The sequence below is a fragment of the Natator depressus genome, chromosome 10 (genome assembly GCF_965152275.1).
Source record: "Natator depressus isolate rNatDep1 chromosome 10, rNatDep2.hap1, whole genome shotgun sequence".
Taxonomy (NCBI): Eukaryota; Metazoa; Chordata; order Testudines; family Cheloniidae; genus Natator; species Natator depressus.
This window is the reverse complement of record NC_134243.1, coordinates 83,202,156-83,218,934: the sequence shown is the minus strand read 5'-3', so window position 1 is coordinate 83,218,934 and position 16,779 is coordinate 83,202,156. Positions and strand designations below refer to the sequence as shown.

General features: G+C 54.5%; 1 protein-coding gene across 3 annotated transcripts; it reads right to left on the bottom strand.

Annotated features, from left to right (window-relative positions):
* Positions 1–171: 171 nt before the first annotated feature.
* PRC1 (protein regulator of cytokinesis 1) lies at positions 172–15,877 on the bottom strand. Of its 3 annotated transcripts, none has more exons than XM_074966709.1 (14): positions 15,533–15,877; positions 10,058–10,283; positions 7,807–7,929; positions 7,134–7,364; positions 6,853–7,023; positions 6,464–6,613; positions 6,055–6,202; positions 5,707–5,843; positions 5,334–5,429; positions 4,905–5,051; positions 4,281–4,391; positions 3,641–3,745; positions 2,751–2,939; positions 172–400 (listed from the first exon to the last, which is right to left on the bottom strand). In XM_074966709.1, the coding sequence occupies exons 3-14, from the start codon at positions 7,915–7,917 to the stop codon at positions 323–325; spliced, it is 1,674 nt and encodes a 557-aa protein (XP_074822810.1). In that variant the 5' UTR covers positions 7,918–7,929; positions 10,058–10,283; positions 15,533–15,877; the 3' UTR covers positions 172–322. The 3 variants fall into 3 exon arrangements, with proteins under 3 accessions (XP_074822810.1, XP_074822808.1, XP_074822809.1); XM_074966707.1 differs by having other exon boundaries at positions 10,058–10,190; XM_074966708.1 differs by having other exon boundaries at positions 234–400; positions 2,828–2,939; positions 10,058–10,190; positions 15,533–15,876.
* Positions 15,878–16,779: the final 902 nt, after the last annotated feature.

The following is a 16,779-nucleotide window of genomic DNA, read 5'->3' as shown; positions in this document are numbered from 1 at the left end:
ATTGCATCTAACATAAAAACCTGAAAATCACTATAGTAAAACCCTTTTTAAAAAAGTCCCCCCCCCCCCCCCCCAGCTTGCTCCTGCCTCTCCCCACAGGGATGGCTGCCGGCAGGCCATGGGCCCTGCCATGGGCACACAGGAGCATTGTAGCACGTAGGGCCTGGCTAAAAATCCAACGTGGGGCACTTGCCGTTTTCACCGCCCGCCGAAGGGACGCACACTCGGGTGCTGCACGTCCAGTCATGCTGTGCCAGAGCAGCGATCCAGCTGCAACCCTGAACAACCGGAACCTTCTGGCTGTGGCCCCGTAGCGGCCTCCTCAGCAGTGGATGTTGGTGGTGGTGGAGTTCAGGATCCGGGAGCTGGTGTCAGATTTGGAAGCCTTTGAAAGTTCGCGCTGTTTAAAAAAAAAAGAAAAATGCAAATGAAGTGCCCTCTGAGGGGAGGGCAACACCCAGTGACGGGCAGCAGAGCCGGGCCGTGCACTTTGGGCCATCTCAAGCTCGCTGAGTTGCTCTCCCGCAGCCTGGCCAAGGTGGCTGTCTCGGCAGCGCGTGCTGAGGGCCTGTGGGTGCTGGTCACTCGAGAGGGGCGGGAAAAGGCAGCTTATGGTCAAGCAGCCAGGAGACATTTCGGGCCAGTAGCCCCCCAAGCTAGAGCAGTGCCAGGTTGGTGCAGGCCAGGGGACACAAGAACAAACCATCTCCGCTCACTGCGGGCAGCTTCACTCAGCTGATACTGGGACTTCCTACCTGGATAACTGCTGACCCTGCCCCGAAAGAAGTCAGCTTATACTATAGCAAGCAGTACCAATTCCTGCAGGGCAGGCAGCGCTCCGGTTTGCTGAGAATTTGGGCTCTGTTGGAGCATCTGGAAAGCAAGCTGGTTTGTAAGACAGACCAAGGGGGGCAGGGGAGGAGTTGGTGTCAGGCACACGGGACTGTGTCACAATTCTGCCAGAGGGAACCCTGCTTCCTTTTGATCCAGCCACAAGTTACTAGTCTCGGTGACCATGGGTGCCTCAATCCCTGTATCCCAGACCCTCTTGGGAAGCCACAATGTTAGGGTCAGGAGCCATTGTGGGCGCTGGCCATGAATGCAACTTTTGGGCCGGAGTTCTCAGCAAGCAAGCTGGACACATGGAACTCTGCTCCATGGCCCTGACTTTTGCTGCCATGAGTTGGGGGTGCTTATGGCCTTCCCCCTGATTAGACAAGGCCAGGCCAGAGGGCAGGAGCAGCTGGTTGTTGCAGCAGGGAGGATTCCTGGCCCAGTAGGAGGAGAGCTGCGATGGGCCTTCTCAGCAGCAGGCCCCTCTGGCAGGTGCCCAGCAGCTGGGTGAGGTTGGAGTGGTTTGCAGCTCAGCAGTTCTTCCCAGAGTCCACTTACCCTGCCTGGCCAAGAATGTTCACCTGCCCTAGGCCTTTCACCAGCCCGCTGTTGAGGAACTTAGGCGAGGTTAATAATTCAGGCCTCCAGAAGCTATGGGCCCCTGGGGTCAGCCTAACTCCCTGCCTCAGGGCTTGCTGTGAGTAGGGTCAGGGTCAGAGAGGCCAGCACAAAGTGACACAGGCAACAGTCAGGCCCTAGCCCATCGCAGGAGGCAGGCCCTGCCTCACCAGGGCTCTCCGGACAGCATCTCCTGCCCTGTGCCAGCCAGCAGAAAGTCAGTGCCACAAGCTGGCAGATCCCAGGTGGGAGCGCTGAGCTGCCAGGTGCTTTGGGAACAGGATAAGGAAGGCTGGCCTGAGGAGCTTGGCCCATCCAACGTACTTCAGAGAGGCCAGGCAGAGAAGGAACAAGGATGCAGCAGGCTACCCCAGAGCCCTGAGCTGAGTAGAGTGTGCTCCTAGACAGGAGCATCAGCACATCACCACCAACTCCAGCTGCAGAGGAAGTGCCAGAGGAGTCAATGCTTCTGCCATGACTGTATTTTCTACAGGCTCAATGGACTGGGGGATGGACCCTGCCCCCTAGTCTTACTCAGCCTCACTCACTTCTCCTTTGGATGCAAGTGGGAGGGGCACCGAACAGCCAACTGCTGCTCTGGCTGCTTCAGCCTGATCCGATCCAAAAGGTTTTAACCGGGTGCTGAGGACAGGCGAATGGCATGAAAGAGGTGGCAGCCCCAGGCTGATGGCAGGCAGACAGTAAGTGGACAGCCAGCTGAAGCCCGCCCCGACACCACCCAAGATGAATAGAAATAGAGCCTTCGAGGCTATGGCCCTGCGCAGGAACTCAGGAGATCTGGCTACAGAGCCAGGCTCTGCTGCCAACTCCTGAGACACCTGGGATAAGCCAGCGACTGTGCCTCAGTTCCCCATCTGTACCATGGGGCGAACACCCCTCCTCCGGGGCGTGGTGAGGCTCCCGCACACAGGGCCAGGCCAGGGAAGTTCTTCGTGAGAGATCAGAGACAGCATTCATTGCCAGGTGCATGTGCGCCTGATGGCCAGTTCCCACTAGGGTCCCTCAGCCAGAAGCAGGAGCGAGGCATTATTGGAACCACACAGAATGGCAGGGCCAGGCCTCCGGGACTGCCTTCATAGCTAAAGTCACTGGAGTTGGAGCCCAGGCTGGCTCCCTAAGGCAGCTCTGGATGGCTGTCGCTGAGTGGCAGGAAGATGGGCTCTGAACACGGAGCAGAGGTGAGACATGCTGTGCCTCCTGGAGTGCATCTGGTGCACAGGGATCCCCTCCCTGACTGTGCTGCCCAGACTGGATTGTGTTTATAAGAGGTGAATTACCGCAAACTCAGAATAGGTGCTGGCAACAGAGTTAATGCTGTAGTTACGCTGGGCAGGGGCTGTGGGGGTGCACCCACCGCTCAGGGTGGTTCCATTCAACTGGGACATGTTCTCTTTGTTCCGTTCTGCTTGTGCCGTGCGAGGGGGCTTCATGGCCACGCGGCTGGGGGTCCGAGGTGGCTGGCCGAGCTAGAGAGAAGGAAGCACTGACGGTTAGGACAGACATGAATAGAACATGGCAAGTACAGTAGTGCTGGCTTTGTTTCCCTTCCCAGCATCACCAAGCCAAAGGGATCCCCTGTGTCAGGGCTTGGAGCTCTGTGCTGGAACTCAGCTTTAAGTCCTGCCTTTTCCTGCTTCAGCCAGTCCCAGGGGCAACCCTGCTGGGGCAGATCCCATCATGCCTAGAGTCTGAGCTAAGGCACCGAAGCCAGCTACCAAACAATGCGGAGTGATGGAAATGCACCATAAGGGCTGCAGACATATATTCTGAATGTTATGGGCTCTCACACTGCCCAGAGCAGTGCTGGTCCCAGGGCATCAGCAGGGCATCAGGCCCTACACGAGCTTTACCTATCGCATTGGCAGCTTGCAGCTGACCACGGAATTTCCTTTAAACAAAGAAGCCCCTCCCCCAGCAGGAGCACCACGGGGCCTGGCAGCTCAGCAGGGCAGGGACTGCAGCTCAGTACGTACGCTGAGGGGAGCGACAGCCACTGAGGCAGCCAGAACTGCACATGAGAGAAGTTATTTTATACCTGCCTCCTCCACCCCAAGCTCACACGCCCTCTGCCCAGTCCTTAACCCTCTCCTGGGGCCTGTGCCTAGAAGAGCAGAGCTCCCTGGGGCACGGCACTGGGGTCCTGGAGCGAGAGGCAGCACGCGCTTACCTTGCCTCCGGAGGGCGGTGGGCGGGACGCCGGCGAGGGGAAGAGCGTCCCCCCAAAGGCGGAACGGAGTGTGCTGTTGGGAGTGGCACAGGAAGTTGCATTGAGCTGAAGGCAAAGCAGAAGTAGTTAGTGGTGGAGGCCCAGAGATCAGCCATGCAGGGAAGTCCTTGGAAAGGAGGCCCATTTCCCTTTAATGGCGCCCCCCCATGTGGTAACCAGGGCATCAGTGGGGGTGCGGGGGGGTAAGTCTCAGTTCAGCAACATCCACTGGGAGAATCCCAGCGCACATGGCAGCTTTCCAGGAGAGGCTGTGGACAGAGCCCTCAGTGCTGGTGGGAGGGCTGCAGTCACTCCTCAGGGCAGGAGGGTGTGGACAGCTCTCTGGCTGCCATCAGCAAGGTCCTGCTCCTCTGGCCCCTTTATGGAGCCATAGCATTCCCAAGGGGCCTGACATGGGCAGCATTCCGTGCCATGGCTCTGGAGAGGCCAACCACTGGCAGCTCAGCAAGCACCGTTTTACTCCTACCACTCGAAGATGCCCAAGAACCGGGCTCCTTTAAGGAGCACCAAGCTTGACACTTCTCACAGCAAAGCAGGTGGGGTTTGCTGCTGTGCCAAGCTGGCAGCATGTCTCATTTACCTTCCTCACTTTGCCAGGCGTGTTGGCTCCTAGGACTCGCCGCTTGCTGGGTGTCCTCGGGGCAGTACCATATAACATCTCCTCCTCGATCTGACGACTCTTCTTCAGTTGCTACACAAGAGAGACACGTAGAGCTGGGCCCGGGTGAGGGCCATTGGAGAGGTGTGCACCAGCCCCAGGGATTCAGACAGTTACCTGCTCAAGGGCATCGAGGGCCAACTAAAGCCCAGCCATGCGGCACAGCATAGGGCCAGCGAGGGGAAAGCACTGAGCAAATCCCACGCAGCAGCATCTCACCCCTGCTTGCTGGAAGGCAGTGCAGGAGGGGAGGACAGATGCCAGGCACTTGATGGCACAGCTATGAATTAGAGTGGCCAAATCCCAGCTTACTGGCATCCAGGGAGAAGGAGCACAGTACGTGCTGGCCGAAGCCTGTGGGAGATGCTGATGCCATTAGCTTTGGCCACATGCAGACGAAGTGGCAAAGCTCTCTCCGCCCAAGAAGAGCAGTGAGAGGTTTGCCCACCCTGGCTCAGGCAGTGGGAAAGGGCCTGTCCCAGTGGCAGTGGAGAACACACCTGGCCCCTTTTGGTGGGACTTCACTCTGTTCAGCTCTGCACTCACCCGTTCCTGCTTCTCCCTCTCTTTCTCCAGCCGATGTAGCTGCCATTGCTCGCTCACGTATTCCATGAACCGCTGCCCATTCACCAAGAAGGCCTCCTCATGCTCCCGTTCCCAGGCCTCAATTCGAACTTTCAGCTCCTCCTCCAGCTGGGTGGAGAGAGACAGTGAATGACTGCAGCAGAGCAGATCAGGCTGCAGTGACCCTAGCAGGCTGCCCCATCCAGCCTGGGATTTCCCAGAACCCGTGACCTGCTTGGTCAGAGAGCCCTGCTTTACGCTGCCAACCAACCCACAGGGTTGGGAGCCTCAGTGATGGCATACCAAGCCCACACCTGCCTCCCCACAAGCCTTGTGTTCAATGGCCGGCTGTGGCGTTCAGCTCCCACAGGCTGACAGGAGGGCCACCACCCCAGCCAGAGCAGCACGTACCTTGGGGAGAGTCTTCTGCAGTTTCGCTCGCTGCTTCTCTTCCTTCAGGAGGTTGCCCCCTCGGTTAGCAAAGCGACTTGGGTCTGTTGCTTTTCTCTAATGCACAGAAGGCCAATGATGAGGGAACCAAGCAGAGAGTTCACATCCCGACATGCCCACCTATGTCTCCGAGATGCCCTCCCGCCCTGCCTGCAGTACCGCACTCAATCTCTCTTTGCCAGGCCACCCTCCAGTGAGATCCCCACATGCCCCCACCCCCCAGGTCACACTGCCCATCTCCCCACATTTTGCCTTGTGGGCACCCTGGCCTTCCTCAGCCCCCAGCATGCCCCAGAGCTAGGGTCAGTTTGTATGCTCCCTGCAGGGACAGTACCTCCAGCTCCAGAAAAAGCCTCCAGTTTTCCTCCCATTTCTGAACAGCTTCAAAGAGCTCTTTGTGTGTCTCGTAATAATGCTTCACACGCTCCAGCTCAGTGTCGTGGCGCTGCAGCAGGGCCTCAGTGCAGTCCTCTGCGAAGAGATGGAGAGCAGAGTCACGGGGCACAAACACCAGGGATCCCAAACTCAGCAACGGGGCAGCAGCAGGCCAGGCTGCTGAATGGGAAGCTCCACTGGAGAGCACCCTGCGCGCCTTCAGCTGGGCTTCTGCACAGCTCCCTATGGGGCAGACAGAAAAACCAAGACCCAGCCCCAGGCCCCGACCTGGAAACCCCATACGCACCCTCGTAGTAAGGGGCAAAAGCCTGTCTCTGCTCAGTGCCATAAAAGCATTTGTCCCAGTAAGTGGCCAGCTCTGCTCTGATTGCTTCAATCACAGTCTTCATGTTCTGCAGCTTCAGCTCCTCCAGGCGGTCCACCTCGAACTGCAGCTAGAGACCAGAACATAGCAGGGAAATCCCTGGGCGTCAGGGCACAGCAGTACAGGGAGGGGGGTTTACTGGGTGCTTCAGGGAGAACCAGCCTGGAGCGGCTGGGGATCGTTCCTGGCCCCAGGCAGCACAAGCCATCCTAGAACACAGGAGCCCCTAGGCACTAGCATCCATGGCCAGCTCTCAGAGGCAAGGCTTGCATCCCTCCCTTTACGCCAAGCAGCAGCCCCCTATGGCTCAGACCAGGCAAGATTTCCTTACAGCTTTCCTGGTTTTGGCTCTGGATCCGGTCATGTACGGGGCAAAGGATTCTCTCTCCTCCGCAGGCACCTGCAGCCTGTCCCAGAGCTCCACAATTCTGGAGCGCAGCTCACCGCAGACAGCTTCATTTAAAGCTCTCCGGGCCTCCAGCTAGAGCAGGGAAAGCAGAGGGTCAGCATTGCGCAGCTAGCAGGGGTAGCTCACTTCTGTTCAAGGGGGACTCATCAGAAGTACCTGCTCACTGCAAAGGCAAGAGCCCCCACGCCCCTTCAACTGTCCCTATTATAAGCCCTTTTCACCAGTGCCAGGACCCTTTTACTGGAGCCATAGCACTAAGAATCGCCCTGCAAACTACAGCATGGAAGACTTCATACCACTGTTCTCCCTACCTGCTGCAGCAGCTCTTTAAGAGCAGCAATGTTCTCCATAGATAGGCAGAAGGCGTCCTCATCCTCACACACCACATCCCGCTCGAAGCTGGTGTCAGGGACATGATCCAGCTCCTCCATACACAGTATGATCTGCCGCTTGACGCTGACAAACTCCTCTCTCCTGCGCCCCTGGAGGCAGAAAGCAACAGTGCTAGAGGCCAGGAAGCATCAGGCCAGAGAGGTTTCTCGCGCTCTCTGACACACGTACATACACCCCCCGCCCCACACACACCCCAGACCTTCTCAGCAGCCAGTGCTGCCAGGTGGCGTCTGAAGCAGTCGAGTTCCTCCAGGCTGGGCACAGAGTTGCTGTCGATGCTGTAGGGGGTCATGCAGAGAAGGTCACACAAGTCTTGATCTCGTTCTTGCAGCGTTTTCAGCTCCTGCTTTCTCTCTCTCTTCTGCTTCAGCATCACTTCCAAGCGGGTGCGCAAGTCCTTCTCCCGCTGCAGGATGGTGCTCTCCTCCTCCTGAGAGAGCACAAGACATCAGCACTGCTCTGTACAGCAGCTCTAGCCAACGTGCATTGACCTGGTTAGTTTCCAGCTGACAGGGCAAGACACAAGGCCTTTATCCTCCTGGATTCAGTTCAGAGCTAGTCCACCCACGGGCAGGCACTCCAGCAGGACAGCCCTTCCACAGACAAAGTAGATCGGCTGCGAGAAGCCAGGTTTGCAGCATGAGCCTGTGCCACCTCCACTCAGCCTGCAAGACCCTCTTGGTGGTCCAGAGATCTGTGCTCCCTACGGCTCACTGATGAGCTCTAAGGAGACAGACTTTGGGAAAAAGCCAGTTTTTCCTGTGAGCAGAAGCCCTGCATGAGGCACCGGGGTGAGGACTAAGCCAGTAGAAGACAGTGTTACTAGACTGGATGGACAGGAGGGAGTCTCAGGGCCAGGCCTCGGAACTCACCTCAAATGGATCCAGCTGGAGCTCCTTGCAGAGAGTGTCCAGTTCCTTGCGACACATAGCAATGCTTTTCAGGAGACGATCCTTCAGGTTCTCCTCCTCAGCAACCATCATGTCCAGCAGACCCTGCAGCAGAGCGACAGTTAGCGTTGGCCCTAGAGGAGCAGTGGAGGATGTGTGGGAGAGCCAGAGAGGAGTGAATACCCTAAGCCTGGTGTCAGGAGGTTTGGAGCAGAGCCCACTCACACCCCTGAAAGGCTGTGCAATGCTAAAGAGTAGCCTCTGGGCATGCTGGGCATAGAGCACAGTGCCCACTGCATGGACTGGAGTGAGATGTTTTACACGGGGCACAAGAGACGCAGAAGAGAAATGCCAGGGCAGAGCTGCAGCAAGATCCCCCAATCCCTGTGCCCTGGTGAAGCAAAGAGGGAAACACTGGGTAGGGCTACATCTGCAGTCTGCTAGGAAGGGCTGCCTCAGGGGCCGAGAGACAGGACTGTTAGTCTGAAGGGTCCTGACAGGGATTTTAAGGCACCCAAGCCATGAAGATCAGAACGTGAGGGCGACAGAAGCTGTGCAACAGGGGGTCTGGGCCTTTCCCCCAGAATGGAACAGGAGAGGAGAACAGTCTGCAATGTGATGGAGCAGGTACACAGCCCTAGGGGAGATGCTCTCTGTCCTGCTCTCCCACAGCCCTGAATGTTTCATGCCTGCCTTCCACCTCGCTCAGAGCCCCCTGGCCTGGGGAGTGGGTCCATTTTCCCACTGGGCACTGGCCATCTCAGTAACCCAGGGGAAGGGTGTGGGAGTCACCGAGTATCATTCCTGGACTTCAGACTGATCATCTGTGAAATGGGAATGGTACTTACAAGGCTTGAGAAACCCACTCGCCCCAGGGGAGAGTATCTGGAGCAGCTGAAGCGAAGCAGAAAGGGGCAGTGGCTAACTCAAGAGAAGCAGAGGAGGAAGATTATCTGAGGGGAAAGGAGAATAGAGGGGAGAACTCTATGCAAGGGGAAGCCAGGGCGAGGGAAGAGCAGCACAGGAAGAGATAAGAAGTATGGTGGCAGAGGAGGAAGAAGCAGAGTTCAGACAGAAGGTCCAAGAGCCAGGAAACAACAGAAAGCGGTTCAGGCTAATTCCAAGGAACAGGCTGTTGTGTGCATCTTTTGCAGGGTGTGGGGGCTAGGGCTGTGCAGGAGTTTGGACCCTGTCCAGTAGGCCTAGCAGGCACTGGGTTCATTTTTCAAGCCTTGTACTTACCATCTTTGTGAAACGTTTTCAGAGTTTTGGATGAAGACAATCGTAGGTGCCAGGGCATAGTTACAGGGCATAGTTACAGGAGGACAAGAGCCGTGGGCACATTAGAGAAGCCAGCTATCTGGGAGCAATGCACACCTTTGGAGAGTGAGGGGCCATGTATGGCCCTGGGACCCAGAATAAGAGAAGCCAGGAAGATGGCTCTTGGATGCTCTGGATCCGTCCTGGACGATAGCCAGCTGTTTCCACTGCCCCCCCGCAAGCAGGCCCTTCCAAAAGGGATATTTTTATCTGCCACTGGATGGCAGAGGTGTGTGTTTAGCACATGCATGAAATATATGGCCAGCAGCAGGAGGAGGAAAACTAGTCATCTATAGGGCAGGGAGGTAAGAGGGCTGGAATGGTTAGGTCCTATACTCTGCTGAAGACAGAGCTGGAAGGGACCCAAACAGATCTGCTGGTCATGCTAGAGCCTACACCCAGGATTGGACATGATTGGGCAGGGCTCTCCTGTATCATGCTGAGGAACACAGGGAGGCTGAAAGCCTGATACAATGACCTCTGGGCCACCCAAGTAAAACAGAGCTGGCCAGCAGGAACTGTTCAGAGCAGGGTAGGTTCTCACTAGTTGGCACAGTCAATTCCCCTTCTAGACTGGCCAGTGCCGACTGCCACTTTGCTAAGTAGCTGCAGTCAGCAGCACATAGTGGGGAAGTCATCAGATTTTCTGCAGTATCCATTGTATTTCTCCAGGCTCATGATTCTGAGGAGAGGCAGCGTAAGTCTAGCCAGAATAGAGCTCTCCTGAGCTGCCAGGAAAGACCTAAAAAGAAAACACCAGTCTTGCCCTCCTTCCCCACCAGTGTCTCCCTGCCCAAGATAGAGCAGCTGCTTCCCTGCAGGCTGCTGGGGTCAGGTGTACACACCTCGAGTTCATTCATCCCTTACAGTGTCTGGATACAGAGCAAACGGCGCTAGAGAGAAAAGTACTCACCTTGATGTGCTTCTTCACCACTTCTGTTCGTTGCAGTCGCTGCTCCTCAGGGATCCCAATCTCCTCCCAGATATCCCGAAGGTGACCCAGCGCTTTGTTCAGACATGCCACGGACTCTGCAGCCAGCACCTCGCTGAGGGAGGCAGGAGGGACAGTTGTAAAATACTTCCATCACAATCACTTCGCTTCAGCTTCACTGAAGAGGCGAGTACTAGTTTTTAGTCTCCTAGGAGATGGAATTGAGGGTTGAGTTTTAAAACATCTATTTGGACAAACCTGTTTGCATTCCTTTGGATAAGTTGTAAAAAGAGCTACTCTATTGCTGATGCGGCTGGAATTTGGAAAGACTCATGCAACAAAAATTCAAGCTGTGAGGGAGCAGAGGGATCAAGCACTTACTGTGCTTCACTTTCTCGCCAATATTCTCAACGCAAAGTACTAAGATATTATTCTTTAGTGTTGGTATTACCACAGCACCTAAGAGCCCCAGTCCTGGGCCAGGCACTGTACAAACACACAACAAAGAGACACTCCCTGCCCCAAGGAGCTTTAAGATGCCTAATGGATGAAAAGGAAGATGCTGTTATGACATGCACATATAACAATCACCCATTGCTCATTGCCAGCCATAGTAAATTTCAGGGCTGGAAGCAAACCACTCAGCTAGTTATGCATTTGCTGCCAAAGCATTGAAGAAATTCACATGACAGTTTGCTCAAGTGCTAAACCAGCTTTTGACAGCACTATCCTCTTCTGCAGAAGCAGAGAGAACACTTTCTTCATTTGTATGAGTTCATTCAAAGTCGAGAAACTGACTGAGAATTTAAAGTTTGTTTTCCTCCTTCAACCTATGAATAAAAGTGAGGTGAGGGGATGAGATCTATCAGTTCTAAGAACTTGAAGGACATGGTGTCCAGACACAGTCAGTTCAATTCATTAACTACAGTGACTCCCTCCTTTGGTCATAGAGTCAAAGTTTCTAGCCAGAAGCGACCACTAGATCATCTAGTCTGACCTCCTGTGTAACGCAGGCCCTTACATTTCACCCAGTCACCCCGACTGGGCCCCGTAACTTGTGTTTGGCAAATGCATGTTCCAGAAAGGCTTCAGCATGGATTGGAAGCCATCAAGAGATAGAGAATCCACTGCTGTCATTGGGAGTTTGGTCCAAGGGTTAATCACCCTCCCTGTTGAACATTTGTATCTAATTTGAATTCAGCTTCCAGCCATGGGCTCTTCTTTGAGCTGCGTCCCTATAGGTGTTCCACTAGGGAGACACATTTCAAAGAATCACCGTTACTGCACAGGGGAGGAACCCTTTCTTCTCTTGTTCTGCTTGTCTCCTCGAGGTGAAAGATCTCTAAGTGCTCAGTATTTTCTCCCAGGGAAGGTCCTTATACACAGTAATCAAGTCACCTTTCAGTCTTTTTGATAAACTAAACATATTGAGCTCCAAGTCCCTCACTGAAGGGCATTTTCTCCAGCCCTGAAATAATTTTTCTGGTTCTTTACACACCCTGTCCCATTTTTCAACACCTCTTTAAAAATGCGGAAGTGCACATGATATTCCAGTACTGGTCTCACCAATGCTGCATACAGAGGTAAAAGTCACCTCCCTATTCCCGTTTACACATCCAGTGACTGCATTAACCCTTGGCGCACGGGTAGTTCACGTTGAGTTGCTCATCCAGTAAGACCCAAATCCTTTCAGGTTACTGCTCTCCAGGGTACAGGCCCCGTTCTGTAGCGTGCCTGGCAGTCCGTGTTCCTGGATGGACAACTCCACATTTGGCTGTATTCACACACATTTTGTTCGCAAAAAGAAAAGGAGGACTTGTGGCACCTTAGAGACTAACCAATTTAAGGTGCCACACGTACTCCTTTTCTTTTTGCGAATACAGACTAACACGGCTGCTCCTCTGAAAGCTGTCATTTTGTTTGCAGATCACCGTTTGGCTGCCCTGTCCTCAACATTAGTTATCACTCCACCAATCTGTCTCATCTGCTAATTTTATCAGCAGTGATTTTATATTTACCTCCAGATCACTGATGAAAGTGCTGAATAGTATTGGGCTTAGTACTTATCCACGTAGAACCCCACTAGAAACATCCCCATTTAGGACTACTTTGAGATCTGTCAGTTCTCCAGTTCTTAATCTATTTCATGTATGTTTTACTGATATTGCATAGTGCTTTTCTTTCTTTTTTTTTTAAACCAGGATGTTGTATGGTACTAACTCAATGTCTTCAAAAGTCTAAATTGACAAGTAACCTCAAAGAATGAAAGCAAGTGTGTTTGGCAAGGTCTATTTTTCATAAAGCCACGTTGACTAGCATTATAGAATCACAAGACTAGATGACCTCTCGAGGTCCAGTCCAGTCCAGTCCCCTGCACTCATGGCAGGACTAAATATTATCTAGACCATCCCTGACAGGTGTTTGTCTAACCTGCTCTTAAAAATCTCCAATGGTGGAGATTCCACAACCTCCCTGGGCAATATATTCCAGTGCTTAACCACCCTGAGAGTTAGGAAACTTTTCCTAATGTCCAACCTAAACCTCCCTTGCTGCAATTTAAGCCCATTGCTTCTTGTCCTATCCTCATAGGTTAAGAAGAACAATTCTGTAGTGGTAAACACCCATTTTTTTCATGCTTTGTGTGTATAAAAAGATCTTCTATACTTTCCACAGTATGCATCCGATGAAGTGAGCTGTAGCTCACGAAAGCTTATGCTCAAATAAATTGGTTAGTCTCTAAGGTGCCACAAGTACTCCTTTTCTTTTTGCGAATTCTTCTTGTGTCTTGTTTCCAACACTCCTGCTAATACATCCCAGAATGATGTTTGCTTTTTTTGCCTTTAGTTACCAGTGGACTGAAAAGTTCTACTTCATCCTCCTAGGATACTAGTACATCATTCTGCTTCATGAAAAGTACTTCATCATCCTGCAGATCCTGTGCTTGAAGATAAAAGGGACTTGCTGAGTATCTGATAAGTCAACATTTCTATCTATGAATGCGTCTCTCTTCCCTTGGTCACAAACTGTCAGTCCACTTCTTTCGTTCCTTCTTTCCAATTCTCTTATGGATGATCCTTCTCCTGGTGGCAATTATTTCTGAATCTGGCTGTCTAAGAAGTCTTTGCTTGGATGCTACGCAGCATTGAAATTTGCTCTCTCACATCATGTTTTCTCCATCAGTACAGCCACCACCAGAACTCTCTTTCTAGCAGAGAAGTGAGCAGAGCCCATCCAAGGCATGTCACAGCAGTTTTGCATTCATTGTCCAGATCTTCACTACTTAGTGTGGAGCCATACCTGGAAGAGAAGGAACCACACTTCCTCCCCAACTCCCTTATTTGCTGCTCCTGTTCTGCTCAGGAGTTTGCCTGGAAACTGACAAGTCCTGAACCTCACTGCTCAGCTCCATCCCCTTGCTACCAGGGAGGGATAAACCACTTAGACTTCAAAAACCAGGGCTGGTCATAGACCCAAGGGTCCCAGCCACAAATAAAACTCTCACAGGGCTTGTTTAGGGACCCAGAGGCCAGGCACAATACCCTCATGGCGAACAAAATAGACCAAACACCATTGCCCAAGTGTCTTATCTTCAAGTACAGGATCTGCAGCTACACCCTCCTGTTATAAAGGGAAGGGTAACCACCTTTCTGTATACAGTGCTATAAAATCCCTCCTGGCCAGAGACAAAACCCTTTCAGCTGTAAAGGGTTAAGAAGCTAAGGTAACCTCGCTGGCACCTGACCCAAAATAACCAATGAGAGGACAAGATACTTTCAAATCAGAGTGGGGGGGGAACAAAGGGTCTGTTTGTATGATGCTTTTGCCGGGAACAGATCAGGAAGGCAGCCTCAGAACTTCTGTTAAGTTAGTAAGTAATCTAGCTAGAAATGCGTTAGATTTCCTTTTGTTTAATGGCTGGTAAAATAAGTTGTGCTGAATGGAATGTATATTCCTGCTTTTGTGTCTTTTTGTAGCTTAAGGTTTTTGAATCCGATTACCCTGTAAGGTATTTACCATCCTGATTTTACAGAGGTGATTCTTTTACCTTTTCTTTAATTAAAATTCTTCTTTTAAGAACCTAATTAATTTTTCATTGTTCTTAAGATCCAAGGGTTTCGGTCTGTGTTCACCCGTACAAATTGGTGAGGATTCTTATCAAGCCTTCCCCAGGAAAGGGGGTGCAGGGTTTGGGGGAAGATGTCTCCAAGTGGTCTCTTTCCCTGTTCTTTGTTTAAATTGCTTGGTGGTGGCAGCATACTGTTCAAGGACAAGGCAAAGCTTGTACCTTGGGGAAGTTTTTAACCTAAGCTGGTAAAAATAAGCTTAGGGGGTCTTGCATGCAGGTCCCCACATCTGTACCCTAGAGTTCAGAGTGGGGAAGGAACCTTAACACCTCCAAAACACGCTTATTTATTAAATCAGTTTTAAATGCAAAACATGTTTTGATAAGAAAAAAATAAGTTTATGTTCCCAGTACATTTAAGATAATTTCTCTTAATTAACAAAAAGATTTTAAAATGCTGTTTTGTGCATTTTTAATTGAATTCCAGTGTTCAGCCAAATGTCACAAGTAAAAGCAAATAAAATCTTCATCTGGTAAGTGTCATTCACCATTTTCTAACATATTTAAAAATGAAGAATCTGAATAACTATTGTATAATTGCCCAAGTATTTTTTATAGCCCTCATAAGAACACGAGCATAATCATAAGACGGGTTATACTGGGCCTGACCAATGGTCCATCTAGCCCTGTATCCTGTCTTCGGACAGCCGCCAAGGCCAGATGCTTCGGCGGGAATGAAAAGAACAGGCCCTCATCAAGCGATTCAGCCTCTATCCTCAAGTCCCAGCACCTGGCAGGCGGAAGCTCAGGGAGCCCAGAGCATGGTGCTGCATCCCGGACCACCTTGGCCAATAGCCGCTGGTGGACCTTATACTCCAGGAACTTCCCGGATTCTTTTTTGAGCCCACATGTTCCTGTGGCCTCCGCACATCCCCTGGCAAGGAGTTCCACAGGTTGACTGGGCCTGGGTGGGAAATACTGCCTGCTGTTTGCTGCCTGTTAGTTTCGCTGGGGGGCCCTGTTCTTGTGTTGCCAGGAGGAGTAGACAACAGGCAGCGCCTCCCCCCGCCCCCATGGCCGGGACCGCGGCCGGCCCGTCTCTCCCATCGCGCCGAAGGGGCCGAGCCCCCGAGGGCTCCCGCAGGGCTGGGCCCGGGCGCTCGCGGCGGCCCGGGTCACTCGCTGGCCCGTCCCAGGGGCCCCCACGCGGGCGGCCGGCCCGGGGACCCGCCAGGGCCGGGGCAGGCGGAGCCCGCGTCCCCGCTCGCGGGGCCGGCCCTGGGCGACGGGGCGAGACCCCGGCCCCGGGCGGCCGCGCCCGCCAGGGAGAGACAGCGGCGGCCGCGGGCCCCGGACCGGACCGGACCGGACCGGACCGGGCCCCGCCCCCTCACCTCTTCCTCATGGCGGCGGCGGCGGCGCTCCCGGCCCCTCGCTCCGCGCCCTCCGCTGCCAGCCGCCCGCTGTCTCCGGCCGTCCTGATTCAAACTCCCCTCCCTGGCCAGCGCATTGGCTGCCGGGCTGCCCTACGTCACGACAAGCCCCGCCTACAACTGCCGCTGCGGCCCCGCCCCGCGGCGATCCCAACCAATAACCAGGAAGCTCCCCAGCGCCGTCAGCCAATGAAGAGGCAGTGACGAAGCGAGGCCGGACCCCCCGCAGCGAGGAGGCGGGCCTGCAGCACGCTGGGAGCCTTCCGCGCAACGTGATCACGTGACCGTCCAGCCCCACCCCTCCCAGGCACGCGGGGGGGTCTCTCGTTGCCCCCCCCCCCCTCAGGCACACGACACCCCGGCACGCGGCGGAGGCAGCGCCCCGCCCCCACCTCCACGACTGCGGGGCCTTGCTCGCCCTCCGCGGCACAAAACCGACGCGCCTGGCCCCGCCCCGCCCCCAGCCCATCCCCCGCGTTCAGCGGAGGGGGCGCTGGGCTGGGCGGCTCAGGCCAGGGATGAGGAGATGATGGGGGTGGAGGAGGGGGCGCTGGGCTGGGGCTGAGGGGTAGGACCAGGGATGAGGGGTTGGGGTGCAGGAGGGGGCTCAGGTCAGGGGGGTTTGGAATGGGGGAGGGGGCTCAGGACAGGGATGAGGGGTTGGGGGTGGAGGAGGCGGCTCTGGGCTGGGGCTGAGGGGTTTAGAGGGGGCTCAGGAGTAGGGGGCTCAGGCCAGGGATGAGGAGATGGGGGTGGAGGAGGGGGCGCTGGGCTGGGGCTGAGGGGTAGGACCAGGGATGAGGGGTTGGGGTGCAGGAGGGGGCTCAGGTCAGGGGGGTTTGGAATGGGGGAGGGGGCTCAGGCCAGGGATGAGGGGATGGGAGTGGAGGAGGGGGCGCTGGGCTGGGGCTGAGGGGTAGGACCAGGGATGAGGGGTTGGGGTGCAGGAGGGGGCTCAGGTCAGGGGGGTTTGGAATGGGGGAGGGGGCTCAGGCCAGGGATGAGGGGATGGGGGTGGAGGAGGGGGCGCTGGGCTGGGGCTGAGGGGTAGGACCAGGGATGAGGGGTTGGGGTGCAGGAGGGGGCTCAGGTCAGGGGGGTTTGGAATGGGGGAGGGGGCTCAGGACAGGGATGAGGAGTTGGGGGTGGAGGAGGGGGCTCTGGGCTGGGGCTGAGAGGGCTGGAAGGGGCTCAGGCCTGGGGACGGG

Excerpts from the sequence above, each read along its gene's own strand:
- PRC1 (XM_074966707.1), bottom strand. Across the intron at positions 7,365-7,806 it reads TCCAGCTGGATCCATTTGAG|GAGGAGGAGAGCACCATCCT; the intron begins GTGAGTTCCGAG and ends GTGCTCTCTCAG. Across the intron at positions 5,430-5,706 it reads GGCTTTTTCTGGAGCTGGAG|AGAAAAGCAACAGACCCAAG; the intron begins GTACTGTCCCTG and ends TCTGTGCATTAG.